Below are 17,061 nucleotides of genomic sequence, written 5' to 3' on the forward strand. Positions count from 1 at the left end.
AATATTTAAAATTTTTAATGAATTTTGTAAATGTAAATTCTGTCAGAGACCCGCCTTTCGCCATGTAAACCAATGAACTTACAGCTCAGTTCACATCCAATAAAACAGTCGTAACAGAACTTCCTGTTTCTTGCCCCGCCCCCTCAAGTGTCAACAATGGCAGCCGAGGGAGATTTTCTAATGCGCTACCGAGCGGTGTCAAACAAACTAAAGAAGTAAGAGCTTTCACAACAGATTTATTCATGACTTTATTGAACTTTATTATATTATTGGTGATAAATTATTATTTATGGCAGACAATTAATTTAGTTAACGAGAATGAGGATAACCAGTGTCATGAAGGCACAACACTCTCCTGACTAGCACGTCGCTAGTCTAACGTTACTAACGTTAAATATATCAGTACCTTACTGTAAAATTAAGAAGTTACCATAATATAATGATTTATTTTGTGATATTACATGCATTTCTATCATGAACAGATTCACTTGCATAACGATTATTTACAGAACATATTCTTTCGGAGATCTTTAATAGATCATTACCAGTTTAGCGCAATGACATGCTGTGGTTTAACATTATTTGTTTAAAAATTTAACTGTTAGAAAGGAACACACAACAGTTTTATCTGTTTTATCTGCCTTGAGGTAATGTAACTGATGGGGAGAGATGGGCAAGATGGGGACCGTCTGCAAAGAACAAAACGAACACAATAATTCCATCCAAATGCTTCACTCTTCAAATTAATATAAAATACATCTTAAATGTAATACGTGTGTCTTGTTACTGATTCCTAGAAAAACATTTTTATATCAGTTGTATTCACAAACTATACCACATCAACAGTTGAAATACAACGACTAAGGAAAATCGTTAAAGGGGGGTTTAATGGTATTTCATGCATTCTGACTTATTAACACAGCTTAAGAGGTGCTTCCTTATGCTAAACAATAAACATAGGCAAAGTGTCAAAAAAAGAGTGGTTGAACGCATGACAGAGTATCTCTGTGCCAAATGCACTTCGCCAGGGTTCATACAAGTTTCAGTATTATTTTTAAACATTAAAGATTCATACGTAACAATCTTGCTTTATTTTTTTATGGACAATTTCAGTGCAGGAAGTACAGTGTAAATCCTTATATAGGCATTTTAACCGGAATAGCGCACACACGCACCAACTGAATTTTTTAAAATGGGGCTGTCGCAACCGTGTCATGAGTCGCTATCTGCGCGTAAATCCATATAATGTAATCGACACCAACATGTCGTGAATCATAAGTTATCCAGAGAAAGTTGGATAATGTTTTTTGTGTGTTGCTTGCTCGTCCCTCAAGGATCTTGTGTTTTTTCAGAAATATCGTAATAGCTGATCTGTCTTTTATAAATCTGATTAAACTAAAGACATTTTGGTTATATAAAGGATGTAATACTACTCTTTAGACACTCAAGATTAACATAAGACAGTGGTTCTCAAACTTTTTCAGCGTGCGCCCCCCCCCCAAAGGAAATTTATGACAAATTTGTGCTAACATGTAACATTTGTATTAAACAAAACATATAAAACGATTCAAAGTAGTGCTGTTGGTTAGTAGCCTTATATTTTTTGGTTTAATTACACAGAATTCATGCTAAATTAATGTATTTGATTAAATCTCATAAAACTGGGGCCCCCTGGCCCCGGCCCCCAGTTTGAGAACAACTGACATAAGATAAGCAGAAACAGCATGTGTTATGTGAGCTTTAATGCCTTGAAAAGATGTGACATGTCAACCTGTGTACATTTAAATGCCATCTAAGGAATGCAGTTGTTTTGTCTGAGTTTAAAATTCAAATACAGTTTAAATAAATAAATAAAAATGCACGCAATTTGACATGTCAACTTAAAGGGTTGTGTCTTTTTAATACCAACTTTATTGTGGTGCCTTTAGCCTGTAATAATGTCATTCACTTACTGCTTTGTTGATGGTTTGTTCGTTTTTTTCCTCCTGTCTCCACAGACGTTTTCTTCGGAAGCCCAATGTCGCAGAAGCAAGTGAACAGTTTGGTGAGTATTGTGTAGTAGAAAACTGAATAGAAAACCTTTTACCAGATTCGGTTAACACACAACTTTGTATGACATCTATCTTTAGGTCAGCTGGCCAAGGAGCTGAAACAGCAGGACTGTCCTCAATATGCTGCCTTCTGTAATCTAGCTATGGCCCGGTAAATAGCTTTGATCTGTTCATGTTTTGATTCAGAATGTTCATTATCTGTTGAATGTGATCATTTTTTTGTAGGCTACTTGAAATGGTGTTTTGTCATTGTCTGCAGCTGTGAACAGACTCTGTTCAACGCCCCAGGAGAAGCCCTGGCTCTGACCGACGCTGCCCGTCTCTTCCTGGCTTCAGAACAGGAAACGCGAGCACTGAGAGCTCCTGGCTTTGATGAAAACATGCAGGCTGCAATGAACTGCTATAGTTTTTCTATTAAGGTATTTATAACAATCACATTTTTTCCAGTTATTCACAGCCTGCACATTATATTAAATACATAAAAATACATGTTATTTCAAAAGCATATACACATCAAGCTATTACATCATAAGGACATGGTTTAGTATCAGGAAAATCTGACAAGATAATCAGTGCACCACAAAGACGATGGGGACTCTACCTAGGATTGTCCTAAGGGGGAAAGTCTGCCCAAATTCAGCCCGAATATCTTGTGTTGTGTACTCTGCTTTAATGGAACAGTACACGTTGCATTAGTTTATGATCAAATTAGAAAAAGTGCATGCACATGGTTTCTCAAGAGAGAAATCATAGATGAAAAGCAAACTTAAGACGCTTTGTAACAATATCCTTAAGTGCATGAGTCCGTCCTTCCAAAAAAAGTTTTTGGTGATTGTTGCGGCCAAAAATCTTTGATCTTGCTGCACGTTTTCTTAAAAAATGCAATGGAATATGCCTGATATTTATGCAATTTCATGCAATGAAACTGCGGGAACTTGCAAAAACTGTTTGCAGCTTTTGAATGATGTTCACGTCACATAATCACATCACTTCATAACGTTCGCAACAGGGGACATGGCTGCGCTTATGTGAAGTAAATGCAACATTTTCAACTTTCTGCTAAGAAAGCGGATTATGAAATCATGCAAGCCCTGCATATTTTGCGCACGGAAATCTGCAATTTATGCTGCGAAAGGGCGGCGTATTTGAAAAAATGCAGCCCCCACATAAATATGCGGACTTTGGCTGATTATGCGTTGAATCATGCGATCGCATAATCGTGTTTTTCTGGAGGGACTGGTGAGTACATTTACATTACACATCATGTGTCTTTACGTGATCTTTACGTGATGTGTGTGAACGCACGCACAAATTCCATAAAATCACTTGCTGTGAATCCCTAGACAGATCCTGGACACATTCTCGATGTATTTTCCTAAATTATCAAGCCCTCATCCACCTATTGTTATTTGGGGTGATCTTAGGGGAATAGTCTACTCATTTTCAATATTAAACTATGTTATTACCTTAACTAAGAATTGTTGATATACATCTCTCTATCATCTGTGTGCGTGCACGTAAGCGCTGGAGCGTGCTGCGACGCTTCGATGGCATTTGGCTTGGCCCCATTCATTCAGTGGTGCCAATCAGAGATAAAGTTAGAAGCGACCAAACACATCAACGTTTGGTGGTACAAAGTAAAACGTGGCGCTTTTCTAAGCGGATTTAAAAGAGGAACTATATTTTATGGCGTAATAGAACTTTTGGGAGTACTTCGACTCGCCTGAAAAGTCCGCTCCCCTTCTCACTCTCATAATGGGAGAGGGAGGGTGTTACTGCGCCGAGTCGAAGTACTCCCATAAGTGCTGTTACGCCATACAATATGGTTCCTCTTTTGAGTCCGCTTGGAGGGGCGCTGCGTTTTATTTTGTACCACCAAACTTGCTCGTATAACTACTCGTCTTAAATAGGAAAAACGTTGATGTGTTTGGTCACTTCTAACTTTATCTCTAAATGGTACCATTGAATGAATGGGGCTAAGCTAAATGCTATCGAAGCGTCGCGGCGCGCTCCGGCGCTTGCGTGCGCGCACACAGATGATGGAGGGATGTGTCAACGGTTCTTGGTTAGGGTGGTAGCATGGTTTGGTATTGAAAATGAGTAAACTATTCCTTTAATAACTAGGTTCTCACAGCAACTAGTTCAAAATGCAGTTATAGTTTTGAGAAACAATCACCATAGAATGAAAATCTTGTAATTATTTGCTTACCCTTTAGTGGAATCTGAAATCCGATATTCTGTCTGCCTGTCTACATAGCTTCTTTTTAACAACAGTGAATCTGACTTTTCAGCTGATGAAAACCCTCATTAACATCCAAACAACTGCACCAAGTGTTATAAAGTGATACAGGAACGAACCAAATTGTACACTAAAACATCCTTCACCATAGGTTTAAAACATTGATGCACATTATGATCGGTCATGAGATGTGAACTCCAATGTGAGATTTAAAAGCTATAGCAAAAATAATACATTTGAAATGCAGAATTTTTATATTTGGTTGAAATCTAAAGTATTAAGAATCCTGAAATCTTCCAATCAAATGCAGATTTTGTGTTTATTTAGATGTTATACTGCAAATAAGTACTTATATATTGTTTAGGTCTATATTGAGATGAATCAGCCTGTTATGGCCGCCAGTCTCTCACTGGAGCTTGGCAATGCTCTGAAGGTGAGACATAAATTATTACAATATATGAAGCAGTTTTTCTTTATAATGTGATAATTGTATATTTTTGTTTCGCTGGACTTTGTCATGATGTCTATTCTGTTTGTGGTCTTTTTAAATATTTGTGTGTAGGAGATGAACAGACCAGGAGAGGCGATAGTTCATTTTCAGAGAGCCGCAGAATTGCAAATTCAGACTCCAATTGAGGCCCTGCTGTCGCTGTGGGAGATGGCCTCCTGCAAAATACTAACACGTGAGTTTAAGGAAAATTTGAATCCTGTAATATGATGACACTTATGTCCTAAATCATCAGTACTACTTAAAACTTATAGGGGCATTTTCCCAGACAAGGCTTATCCTAGTCCCAGACCAAAATGCATATTTGAGCTCTCTTAATTTAAAAGCACCTTGTATTGACATATCTTAACATATATCAGTGCTGTTGTTTTGTCTCAAGATGCACACCAGTGTTGTTTTTTCTAAGGTATGTTTGTAAAAACGACTTAAAATGTCTTAGTATAACTAAGGTCCTGGATTAATCTAAACGCTGTCCAGGAAACCGCCCTCTAGTGGAACATCATTAGTGAGTTGGGATCGTTGTGTGGTTGCCATAGTAACAGTAAAGTGATGTTTCATTGGCAGGTGATTATGACGGTGCTCTTGCTGTGCTCTCCGAGATGCAGCTGATGTGTCAGGAGAGAGGACTACAGCTGCCCGGGACCAACACCCCTGTCGGTACGAATCATATTATGATATGTGACTGATATTCATGCCTTTCAGTAGTAAGGGCTCTAAATAGGGAGTCAGCCATTTCAAAATCTCAAAATCCTTCCAGTGCATAAAAAAATCCCACAATGCAACGCAAAAACCAGCAAGCATCGATGGTCCCTGTTTCCTTACCGGAAATCACTTGACCTTTTCTTAAGCGTTCCAACCGAAATTGTGTGAGCCAACTCAATAAACTTCATGAATCGTGACGGAACTTTAAAAAAGCTTAAACTGACAGCTCCCCCAAAAATAAAAAATTCTGACATCATCATCACTCTTATATTGTTACAAACCTGTATACATTTCTTTGTTCTGATGAACAACCAAACAGTTTGTGAGGCCCCCTTCACTTCCATAGTAGGAAAAAGTAATACTATGAAAGTGAATGGGGCTTACCAACAGTTTGAATATGAACATTCCTCAAAATATCTTCCTTTGTGGTCATCAGAACAAAGAAATTTATACAAGTTTGTAACAACATGAGAGTGAGGAAATGATGTCAGATGTTTCATTTTTGGGTGAACTATCCCTTTAAGCAGTGAACAGTGTCCCAATGTGAAGTGAGCTAGGGTTCTTACCAGTGCCCGAACCTATGTACAAAATATATTGATTCATACAATTAAGAAACAACCATATTCTGCCGAAAACTTCAGATTCATGCTTGCTTTACATCCATTGATTGTGTTAATGTGTGTTAATTTCAGGTGCGTTTATGGATATCATAGCAAAGTGTGAAATCTCCAGGGTATTACTGCTTATGCTGCTCGAGGTAAACTAGATATTTTGAAAGATCTGTAAGGTTCACTAGGAGTTTGCATATAGGCATTAGTTGTATAAACAAATCATACAAGTGTGTTTGTCCAATATCTTACATTGTTTTGGTTTATGACATGACGTTAATTATGGTCTGTATGGTTCAATTAAATGTAAAAGGGTTAAAATTTCAAAATAAATTTGCAGATTACTTGCATACATTCTTTTCTTTGAGGACCAAGTCTAAAATTTCTGGTTTTATTTCATTTTGAAATAATATTTGGGGGATAATTGCAAAAATGTCAATGTGGTGTAACCACTCTATGTCAATTGGTGTAACTAGTATTTTTTTAAATACAAATATATTCATAAAAAATGTGGAATAAAATATAATCATCTAGTTTAGTGTAATATGATTTTTTTTACATATATTTTTACATAATGCATAATTAATAATTTAAGATTATTTAGAAAACAGAGCTGTTTTTAGCTGTCAGGACAAATATTACAAAAACGCATTACATTTACATTTGGAAATAGCTAATAAAATGATATTTTAAAATATATATATTTTTGGATGATTTATGCCATCAAGGTATCCACCTTGATTGCAAATATTTAATATTTCTCATTCTTTGGCGCAATTGGCGGTTACACCGTTTGACATTTTCAGGCCCATTCAGTAGTGCTACCTCACGATTAGTCGCGACTAATCGTTTGCAGAATAAAAGTTTTTGTTTACATAATATATGTTGGTGTACTATGTATAATAATTATGTATAAATAAATACATAAATGGTAAATGGACTGCATTTATATAGCGCTTTCATAGACCAATGGCCATCCAAAGCGCTTTACATGTTGCCTCACATTCACCCATTCACGCACACATTCATACACCGACGGCGGTGTCTGCCATGCAAGGCGCCATCCAGCTCGTCGGGAGCAGCTGGGGTTAGGTGTCTTGCTCAAGGACACCTCGACACTTGGTCAGGTGGAGCCGGGGATTGAACCACCAACCTTCCGATTTGTAGACAACCTACATGAACCACTCGACCACTGCCGCCCCTAATACATACACATGCATGTATAATTTAAAGAAAAAAATATATTTATATAATAAATATTTATATTTATATATAATATAAATTATATAAAAATATAAAACTTTATATACACATACAAATATTTCTTAAATATATACATGCATGTGTGTGTTTGAATTTATACATAATTATTATACACAGTACACCAACATATATTATGTAAACAAAAACTTGAATTCTGCAAACGATTAGTCGCGACTAATCGTGAGGCAGCACTACCATTCAGTCTTAACTTTCATAAAAATGGTGCAAATGTAATTTTTTTATTGCATAAAATCAACATAATTACACTATGTCCATTGAAACGCCTGCTTTTAAAACATTTTTTGAATTTCTCATCTTGCCAAACCGTTTTTGTCACTGACACATTTATATATTTTAGCCTCCACCTCAGAAGTTGTTACCTGAGCATGCTCAAACACTAGAGCGATATGCCTGGGAGTCATTTGATTCGCACAGTCAGGGTAAGATCTTCTGGCCTATAAACAACAAAACTTTTTTTAAATGTGGCTTTTCTAAATAATGTCTTGTTTAATTATGTCCGCTAGAAAACTTCCTCCCAGAAAATGTGTTCCTACTTCTGCAGTCAGTTGTGGTATGTATCAGATTCATATCAAAACGTCAGATTCGTATATGCTAGAATGCCTGTGATATTAAATTGATGGCTGAAATTGCAGATGGCCTGTCAGGAGAAGGACACAGAATCCTTAAAGGCTCTGCAGACAGAACTATGGTGAGCATTTTTGCATTTTAACTGTATTAGATTGGAGTCTTGGCAATGATGTAATGCATTTCTTATTTCCTCTCTTACAACAGGCCGCTCCTTTCGGCAGAACAGAATCATCTCTTACACTTAGTGGTGCAGGAGAGAATTACACCATCTGGTCAAGGTATATAATTCAGTCCACCCCCCCACAAAAAAAGCCTTTTTGGAACATTCCCATGTCAGACTCTTGTGAATTCGCATGAGGACTGTAGAAGGTCACTGGACCTATTAATAGTGTATATACACATGTGCAAAATTATTATAATTCCTTTTAAGACATCTATATTGTTTTGTCTCTAGAGTTGTTATTTGAAGAAATACTAGCTTTCAATATTTGACTGTACATTTTGAATTTATTTACTGGAATGATATTATATTAAGGCAAAATGCCTTTGTTGTAACTTATTTAAAGTTGTTAAATATTGAGGTTGTAAATAAAATGACAAAGGAGATGTTTATCAGGTATTTATTTGTCAGGTTATTATAATTAAAATTAAGATCATCCGTGGTTTATACACTGGCATTGCACTGAAAAAATACAGCTGATCCTTTTCATTTCCTGTCAGTTTTTAAAATAGAAAGATTTCTACAGATCTTAAGCATTTCTGAATGTTTGGTCAACCAAACACAATAAGCAGAAACTAAATAAACCAAACCTCCATATTATTAGGAGCATCTGTCGAATCATTAGTTTGCTCCTATCAAATATGAAAACACAAACACTTAAAAACAGATAAATGGCTTTCAAGATTCTTTCAGACCATTCGGTGTCATAAAATCAGAATCTCACAAGCCCTGTTTACGCCTGGTATTAAGATGCGATAGGTCAATCGGATCACAAGTGTACAACACTAAATACAGGTGTGAAACGTTTTGAGCTCATCCACTTTCGACCACATTCAGAGGTAGTCGAAAATGCATTCGATTTTACTTTGTGTAATGTCCGAGCACAATGTTTTTCCATCAGTATTGACTTCTAGTGCAAACCCACAGTGTTCAGCGCCATCTTTAGGTTATCATTGATAAAACTAAAGTGCTTATTTCATTTTCATGACATCAGTTGCTCTAAAATTGCACAGTACAATACGTTGTGCAGCGTGTTTAATAACAGCACAACCAACTCTGACATAATATTTTGCGTCAACTTAAACCCATAGGGCTCTATCTTACACCCGGCGCAATGCAGCGCAATGCGCGACGCAAGTGTCTTTCGCTAGTTTCCACCCTAATTTTCACGTTTAGCGCCGCGTTGTTTAAATAGCAAATGCATTTGCGCCCCCTTTGGCCCATGGGCGTTCTGGTCTGAAAAACGAGGTGTGTTCAGGCGCATTGTTGGGGCGTTGCTATTTTGAGGCAACTAAAATAGACTACGCCATTGACCAACAAAAACCTGGTCTAAAGTCTAAAGTCAATGGCGCAATATGTTTTATATTATTTAAAGAGCACATTAGTAAAATGCGCCTATAAACGGGAGGACAACGCGGGTTTGCTTATCACAAAGTACATGAATGCGCAGCAGCACAAAAACGCTTTTAAATATGAAAGATTAAAGGATTGAATGTAAAAGATTATTACTGAGTCTCTTGGACATAAATGAGGACTAATTATGAGACGTTAAAAGGCACAAAGAGCTGCTTCACCTGTAGCCTGGTAAGAAAATAAATGCTTTGCTTTAAACAAATGCATCTGTTTTTAAATGTTTTTAAATGCTACCTCACGGATTTATTGTATGTGATGACTCTGTACCTGTGGATTTGGTCAGATGAGAATTTTTTTTAGCAAAAACTCTTTGCTAAAAAATCGCTGTCCAAAGTGCTGAAACGTGCGGAGAGCCGTTTGTAAATTCTTTATCTCCTGTTTGTTACAAATAAAGTATTGTTAGAGTACAAACCTTATCTTACATACTTGTAAATTATTTTTTGATTATATTGGATAGCCATACATTTAAAGCAATTAAAAGCCTGTTTTTTTACTTCCATGACTAAAAGAAAACGGGTTTTCAAGGTTTTAATAAAAAAATTAACAATTTCAATACAAGTGAAAAACATTAACATTAATCTTAAACTGGGGATCTTCTTCCTCCGCTTACTTTTTCAGTTTACAAAGTCCGTCATCTTAATAGGGATTAGACATAGCGCCAGCGCAACTTGCTTTTAAAGGGGATGAGAGCTGAGTCTCTCATAGGTTTACTGCACGTTACGCCCAAAATACTCCCATTACAATAGGACCAACCCTTTTCGACCATGCGCTCGGCGCAAAAAACATTTTTCACGTCGTTAAATTAGAAAAAAAAGTGGATTCGGACACGCCCATTTAGACGTTGCGCTGTGCGCTTTAGACAATGCGCTTAGATCATTAAAATAGGGCCCGTAAATTCTTCCGCTTGTGTTTTAAGGACTCAGGACAGTAATCGGTACAGAAGCAGTCAAAAGGTGGGGGGAAAAAGAGACAGATAAAAATTTAAGGTGTGTCGCTCTCTCATCCACTTGTGATCCTATCAACCAAAACGCATCTTAATTCCAGGTGTTAATGTGCTCACAGAGTGCTTTGGGGGTGATCATCTGACCTCATGAACATTCATTCACTATATTCATGCTAATCTAATGCTAAGCATAGCAACAGGGTTTGTGGTGCTATTACAGTACAGGTATCCTGATATTCAAGTGTCTTCACCTTAATGCACACAAACGGTTCTGTAAATATGGTAGTGGAATGCTTGCAGTCAATTTACAAACTTTTCATGACCGTGTATTTGTAAAATAAACAGCACCATAGACTATCTGGAGCTATAGATTATACTGTGCAATAGGTGTCCCTTGAAAAAAAAACACTGACTAGAATTATTTTAGTATAATGTCATACCAAAACACATGTATGTTTGTTAAGCGTAGGCTATTTTAAAGTGCAAGTGATGTTCTACAGAAACATTCTCTTTAAAAGTTTACTCTTTTGTATGTACTTTATATGTACAACTTATCTTTCTCTTGTTTATACATGTTTAGATACATTTTTTACATTTCATTCCTGCATAAACTTCTAGATATGTACACTTTATCACTTGCATTCATACCCTCTCATTGCCCTCAATGCATTAGGGAAAGGAAACACAGCCAATCAAAACAATCTTTTGTATTAAAATAAATAAAAATGCAAAGATTTATTTTAATTACATTTCCCTTTCTAGCCAGTGTTTAAATGTTGAGTAAACCTTTTATGTCTGGCAGACATGAAACTTTTGGACAAAGGTTTAAATGACCTGCAGTTATTGGTTGTCCAAATTTATTCTACTCTACCAGAGGCCTGTAACATTCAAGACAACACATTTCTTAATCTACAGCCGCGGATTAGCACTGAGAGCGAGGGTCAAGATTTAATCCACTCTTTTGCGCAGGACAATGTACATAATTCCAGTGAAGAGGGTCAGCAGCCAGCCAAACCAGGCCATGATGTAAGACCAACCGTACCAACCGTCCTTCTCACCTCTGTGAAAGTGATCCGTGTAGACTGACAGAGCCACCATTATGCAGAAACCTAGAGAGGCAAAAGAGAGATCAAAATTTCATAAAGATTTTCCAGTCTTAATTGGCTAGCATGATTTATACTAATAATACCCGTCTGAAATCGTTTCTGCATGAGAGCGCCCTCTGGCTTTTGGATGTTGCGGCATTTCACCATAATTTATTAAGAAGCATAGCAAGCAGTTGTGCTTAAAAGTGGATATTTTTTATTTTTATTGTCAAAATCGTTGACAATCGTTTCGCTAGATAAGACCCTTATGCCTTGTTTGGGATTGTTTATAGTCCTTTGAAACTCCCTTGAAAAAACTGTTAAGTGTTAAGTATTAAATGTTGGGCTCTATTAAAGTCCATTAAAATGAGAAAAATCCTGCAATGTTTTCCTCAAAAAACATAATTTCTTCTCGACTGAACAAAGAAAGACATCAACATTTTGGATGACATTGTGGTGAGTAAATTATCTGGATTTTTCTTTTAAGAAAATGGAATATTCCTTTAACACAATGAACGTTTGTCATAACTAGTGATGCACAAATAGCTAGATAGTCAGGTCACCTATTGAACAATAATAATTTCATCTAATTTGCTAACTGGTTTAAGCGGTTCACTGCAAAAAAACTGATTAGTTTTAGAAGACATACTGGACAACAGTATGAGATACCAGAGATTAAATTGAGGAAATTTAATGTGCATTATATGCACATTTAAGTACTTAAATAAAAAACGAGAGCTATTGTAAGGCTGAAGAGCACTTGGTTTGCAGCACTTCGACATCGGCGTGCAGTAACATCATCACTCCTGACTATTACCCCTTTCGCTCAAACTTCCGTCAATGTTATTGCGCCCGAGGTTGAAGTGCTGCAAACTAGGTGCTCTTCCGCTATACAATATAGTTCTCATTTTTTTATCCGCTTAAAAAATCGCCACGTTTTATTTTGTGCCACCATACTTACTCGTGTAACTACTTTAAATAAGGAAAACATGGAACTGTTTGGGGGCTTCATCCCTGTTTGGATCCTAAGGAATGAATGGGGCTAGGCTAAATGCTAACACATTCACGACGCGCTGTACAAAGATTAAGTGCACGCATTGAAAAAAGATAAGGATTTATTAATTCGTCTAAGTTAACGTAAGAACATAGTAAAATATTGAAAAACGGTGGTGTTTTCCTTTAAGGTATTTCAGTAGGCCTGTCTGAAAACTAAATTCAAGAACTTTATGGACCTTTTGTGAACCCTGATGCATTAGTTACCAATATGTTTGTTAATTCTGCTATGTGTGAATTGTACAAAAATGTACGATTATTAGAGAAAAACAATAATGGTACCCCACCCCTAAACCAAACCTCACAGGGGCAAAAGCAAATCGTACAAAGTTGACTGTGAGATTGTGTGATACAAAGGAGACAACTTAAGAACAGCACCAATCCACACAAATATTGTGTCCAGACACATGAACTTACAGGATAGGAGTTGCACAACTCCAGAGATGGTGAACCGCTTCCCTTTACCCAGGGTAAAGAGTTGAAAGATGAACACACACAGTGAGACCACAGCAAACAGGCAGGCCAGCACTGCGAACACCTGTACTGCCTTTAAATAGTCTAGAAGAAATAATGAAAGAGAAATTGTGAAATTGTGTAAAGCTTTTTTTTGGTGGGGGCCTGGGGGGTTACATAAGAGCATATGTGTTGTATTAATTCATGGTGTAGAATACATGGAAAAAAACTCTACTACTGCTAGGGAATTAATTGTTTGCCTTACCTTTCCTGTAGGACGTGGGTATATCCTTGTACACCCAGACATTGTCATTGTTTTCCATCTCCCATCCACCCCACAGATCTGTGTAAAGGGTGTCTGTAAACCACCATGCCTGATCAAAGCAGAAGACCCACCATTTACTGTTTTCTTTAGGAACGTAGAGATTTTATTACATTTAGAAATGAACAGGTGAAGTGTGCAAACTAATTACATATTAAAATCTTCAGACGTGGTTGCATAAGCATTTTATGAAAATATCATTGAGAAATTATTGCCCTTACATCATCTATGGTTGCCCAAAACAGGAAAAAAATCGTAGTAAGATGAAGCAAACAGATTCCTCCCAAAGCCTTCAGCATATTCAGAGGATAAGAAAGCAGCTGCTGTAATGAAAAGAAATACAAGGTCAATGACATGATATGCATATTTTTGTGTCCATTTTGTAGCTTACTATAAAAAAACTTGATACACTTATGAAATGTGTCACTTTATTTTATAAAACCTATTTAGTTTACATATTTTTCGGTATATTTAAATAATAAATACTAATTTTTATACTAAGGGCTCAGTCACACCAAAAGCGTTTATGGCAGTTGCAGGCGCCTTTTTTGAATGATATTCTGTGGGCAGGGCGCGTTTGCGCGCTGTTTATGCGCGCAGAGCGCCTTGCGGTTTTCTGCCGCCTGCCGCGCACGCGTTTTTGAAGGAGCGCTGAGAGCGGAGGAGCGCCTGACGTCATTCGCGTCTTCCATTGTCCAATCGAATGAGGGGAGAGGCGGGCCTTACGTTGTGGCGAGGGAAGTTTACAGTTGCTTTGAAGAACCGGACTCCACTCGCTCACTCTCTCCTGCGTGTTTGTGCTCCTCTTATCCTCAAACAAGGTCAGAGCAAGCGCCCTCTTTTTAAAGTTTCTGCTAATATGACAGTTAACAGCAAAAGAGCGCTCACGCTTCAATATTTGATTGACAAGACAGCTGACTCGGTGGTTGCTTAGCAATATGAAAGCCGCGCTGCACTGCTCTTTTTTAAAAAAGGCAGTGCGTCGCGCCTTGCGTTTGCAAGCGTTTAAAGCGCTTTTGGTGTGACTGAGCCCTAAGGGGCTGGACACACCAAAACTTTTAAACGCGGCTGAAAAAGCCTTGAGTACGCTGAATGCCAGCTGTTTTTCAGCTGAGCGCTTTGGTAGCTGTGATACTTCAGCTGCGAGCCGGTTGGTTGCTGTGGTAATGTCCCACCCCTCCGCCACTGTGATAGGGCGGCCGCGTGAAAACTGACATTGACGAGCGGAGCTTTTCAACCAAAGTTGAACAATTTTCAACTCTCGGTGCTCAGCGCTGAGCGCGGAAAAACCGCTAGCTGCTGGCTTATTTGAAAAACGCCGAGTTTCCATTGAAATGAATTGAAAACATGCGCCGGCCGCGGGCGTAAAAGCGTTGGTGTGCACGCGCCCTAAGTGTGTTTATGAATTTGATATCACAGGCAAAAGCTTATACCAACATTCAAGAAGTCTGTTAAATGAAAATTCAGAGGTCAGGTGGTGCAACCGGAAAGTCAAAGGGTCCAACTGCTATATGAATGCCCCTAAGAAATAAAAATTAAGCCAAATTATTTTAATAAGATGATAATTTAGCTAATAATTTTTGTTTAAATAAATGCAAGCTACGGTTGTGTTTATTGTTCTTAAATTTATAGTTCTCACATGTTAGTTTTATGATAAAGTTGTTTCACACTTTAAATTATTTTTTAAAATGTTCTGAAATTTTGTTCAATAAACAAAACTTTTCAAACACATTGTTCCTGACTAAAAAAAATACATTACATCCTTGTTTTTTTATGCGTCTTATAAGCTTGTTTAGATATTGACCCACACGACGTGACAGATTAAAAAGTGCTCTGGCATTTAGCATGCTAATCAAAACACACATCCTATAAAGGGGGTTTATGACCTTTTGTCATTATCCAAAATGCTTATGCGTGTCTTTTATTTATATATGGGCTGCATATGTCCGAATTTACATATGGCTAATATTATGTTCTCTACCAATCTACTTGCCCGGCAAACCTTTCCTCTTTGGTCTCTACTTTAGATGCCATTTTAAAGTCACATGATTGCGCTGACAGGTCATTTGAAATGCTAACACACACTTTTATACAAGCTATAAGCAAAGAATCACTAAAACATTCATCATACATTTCTAATGAATGCTTGTTCAAAAAATAAAATAAAAGAATGCAGCCATCAGAGTACAATAATCTGTTTTTTTATTGTCAACCGCCAGCAAATCTACATTACACACAATAGACGAATGGACGAATATAAAATGCCATAAGAAGAAGAAAAATCTTTAGCATTATGCTCTGACACCTGCATTATGCAAAATATACAGACATAAAATGAGCTGACAGAAGAAATTCGTGCGTCATACATTCATTCAGCTGTAGCTTCATTTAAACACTGCATCAAATTTGCATCAATATGTGATTAATTGCATTTTAGTAGGCTATAATAATTTATATTTTGTTATATCGATTATCAATCTTAGATGCCTTATTTTAATAATAAAAAACTTTATTATATAACAATTCGCCATCACTATTGTACAGCAATGCCAAAGATAAATCAAATGTTACCTTGTGGTATTTTAAGCTCTGAATTTAGCCTATTTCTTGGTTTTCGTAGCCTATCTGATGGCCCAGCATCCGAGAGGACTCACGTTTCCCGCATCTCGTCCGCTGTCTCGCCCCCCTCCCGCACTCTTTGCTGCATAGAAAACCCCACCCATCCCAAGGACTTACTTTACGTATCCCACATCCAGACAGCGAAATCCTAGAACCATAATGTCGCCCAAAGGAAAGTCATTCATCACGTAACAACCAACACTTGAGCCACTTAGACATTTGCATGTACCTCTTTAAATGCATTCGCAATTATAGGCAACTTTAAGTTTCTCCGTTGCGCCGCATGAACCATGAATCTCAGTTCAGTTTCTTTCGATTAAGACTTCGTCATATTACCTAAAGCTGTGGTGTGCAATACCTACACAGCTCAGCTGCCGGTCTATTCGCATGCTACACAGCATCCATCACTTCTGCAGACACACAACGTCCGCGCACTCCAGACTCGACTCGTCTATCACTCAAAACTGCACTGCACTGTACCTGCAAGGTTACGACGAACTACTGAAGCGATCATGAGGCTGAATCCGGCTATTCGCAGCTTCTTGACGCTATTTGTTCCACCTTAAAAGACGCGACGCCTTCCCGTTAGCAGTTTATTATTCACGCTCAACTTAGGGACCGTGTCTCTTTTCTCTTATTCGCGCTGTTGTGAGGGACATATTATGTGTCTATTTTCAGAAGAATTTTTTTTAAAAAAATGAACAAAATCTGTTATGAGAACGGCCGTCGTCTTTGACGGCCTTAATGTCATCTTTTAAATGTATTAATGAATAAATAAATGTGTTTGTATGTGCGTGCGTGCGTGACACTAGACATTATGAATCTGCATAAAGAAGAGAGGTTGTTTTGCTGGCTGTCTAGCGCAGGTACAACAGGCAAGTTGAATGTGCTCGAAACTGTGGTCATGAGGGAGGACTTCTTGAGGAACCCCTCCCCTCACTATTCTCTGTTATTCAGTTTATTTTCAATTCTAGAAACAAAATAAACACAATCC

The 17,061-nt window shown here is 37.5% G+C and overlaps 2 protein-coding genes across 8 annotated transcripts; one reads left to right on the top strand and one right to left on the bottom strand.

The window, feature by feature from the left end:
* Positions 1–106: 106 nt before the first annotated feature.
* f8a (coagulation factor VIII associated) lies at positions 107–8,571 on the top strand. The gene is made up of 12 exons (XM_055204715.2): positions 107–215; positions 1,998–2,044; positions 2,130–2,202; positions 2,311–2,470; positions 4,655–4,723; positions 4,853–4,973; positions 5,363–5,455; positions 6,193–6,257; positions 7,730–7,811; positions 7,896–7,942; positions 8,025–8,080; positions 8,164–8,571. The coding sequence occupies exons 1-12, from the start codon at positions 157–159 to the stop codon at positions 8,243–8,245; spliced, it is 954 nt and encodes a 317-aa protein (XP_055060690.1). The 5' UTR covers positions 107–156; the 3' UTR covers positions 8,246–8,571.
* Positions 8,566–16,679, bottom strand: emp1 (epithelial membrane protein 1). 7 transcript variants are annotated; one of them, XM_055204725.2, is made up of 5 exons: positions 16,548–16,679; positions 13,670–13,771; positions 13,392–13,500; positions 13,091–13,231; positions 8,566–11,644 (listed from the first exon to the last, which is right to left on the bottom strand). In XM_055204725.2, the coding sequence occupies exons 2-5, from the start codon at positions 13,745–13,747 to the stop codon at positions 11,484–11,486; spliced, it is 489 nt and encodes a 162-aa protein (XP_055060700.2). In that variant the 5' UTR covers positions 13,748–13,771; positions 16,548–16,679; the 3' UTR covers positions 8,566–11,483. The 7 variants fall into 7 exon arrangements, with proteins under 7 accessions (XP_055060700.2, XP_055060694.2, XP_055060695.2 ...); XM_055204719.2 differs by having other exon boundaries at positions 16,430–16,566; XM_055204720.2 differs by having other exon boundaries at positions 13,670–13,768; positions 16,430–16,554.
* Between the last annotated feature and the right edge of the window lie 382 nt (positions 16,680–17,061).

This window comes from Misgurnus anguillicaudatus, chromosome 3 (assembly GCF_027580225.2).
Source record: "Misgurnus anguillicaudatus chromosome 3, ASM2758022v2, whole genome shotgun sequence".
Classification (NCBI taxonomy): Eukaryota; Metazoa; Chordata; class Actinopteri; order Cypriniformes; family Cobitidae; genus Misgurnus; species Misgurnus anguillicaudatus.

Bases quoted from the DNA above. Each gene is read 5' to 3' on its own strand.
- f8a (XM_055204715.2), top strand. From the start codon at position 157: ATGGCAGCCGAGGGAGATTTTCTAATGCGCTACCGAGCGGTGTCAAAC. The intron at 2,203-2,310 runs GTAAATAGCTTT...CATTGTCTGCAG, and splicing joins TGTAATCTAGCTATGGCCCG to CTGTGAACAGACTCTGTTCA. The intron at 8,081-8,163 runs GTGAGCATTTTT...CTCTTACAACAG, and splicing joins GCTCTGCAGACAGAACTATG to GCCGCTCCTTTCGGCAGAAC.
- emp1 (XM_055204724.2), bottom strand. From the start codon at position 16,359: ATGGTTCATGCGGCGCAACGGAGAAACTTAAAGTTGCCTATAATTGCG. The intron at 13,232-13,391 runs GTAAGGCAAACA...TATTTCTTCTAG, and splicing joins ACCCACGTCCTACAGGAAAG to ACTATTTAAAGGCAGTACAG. The intron at 11,645-13,090 runs GTAAGTTCATGT...TTGCCTCTCTAG, and splicing joins AGTTGTGCAACTCCTATCCT to GTTTCTGCATAATGGTGGCT.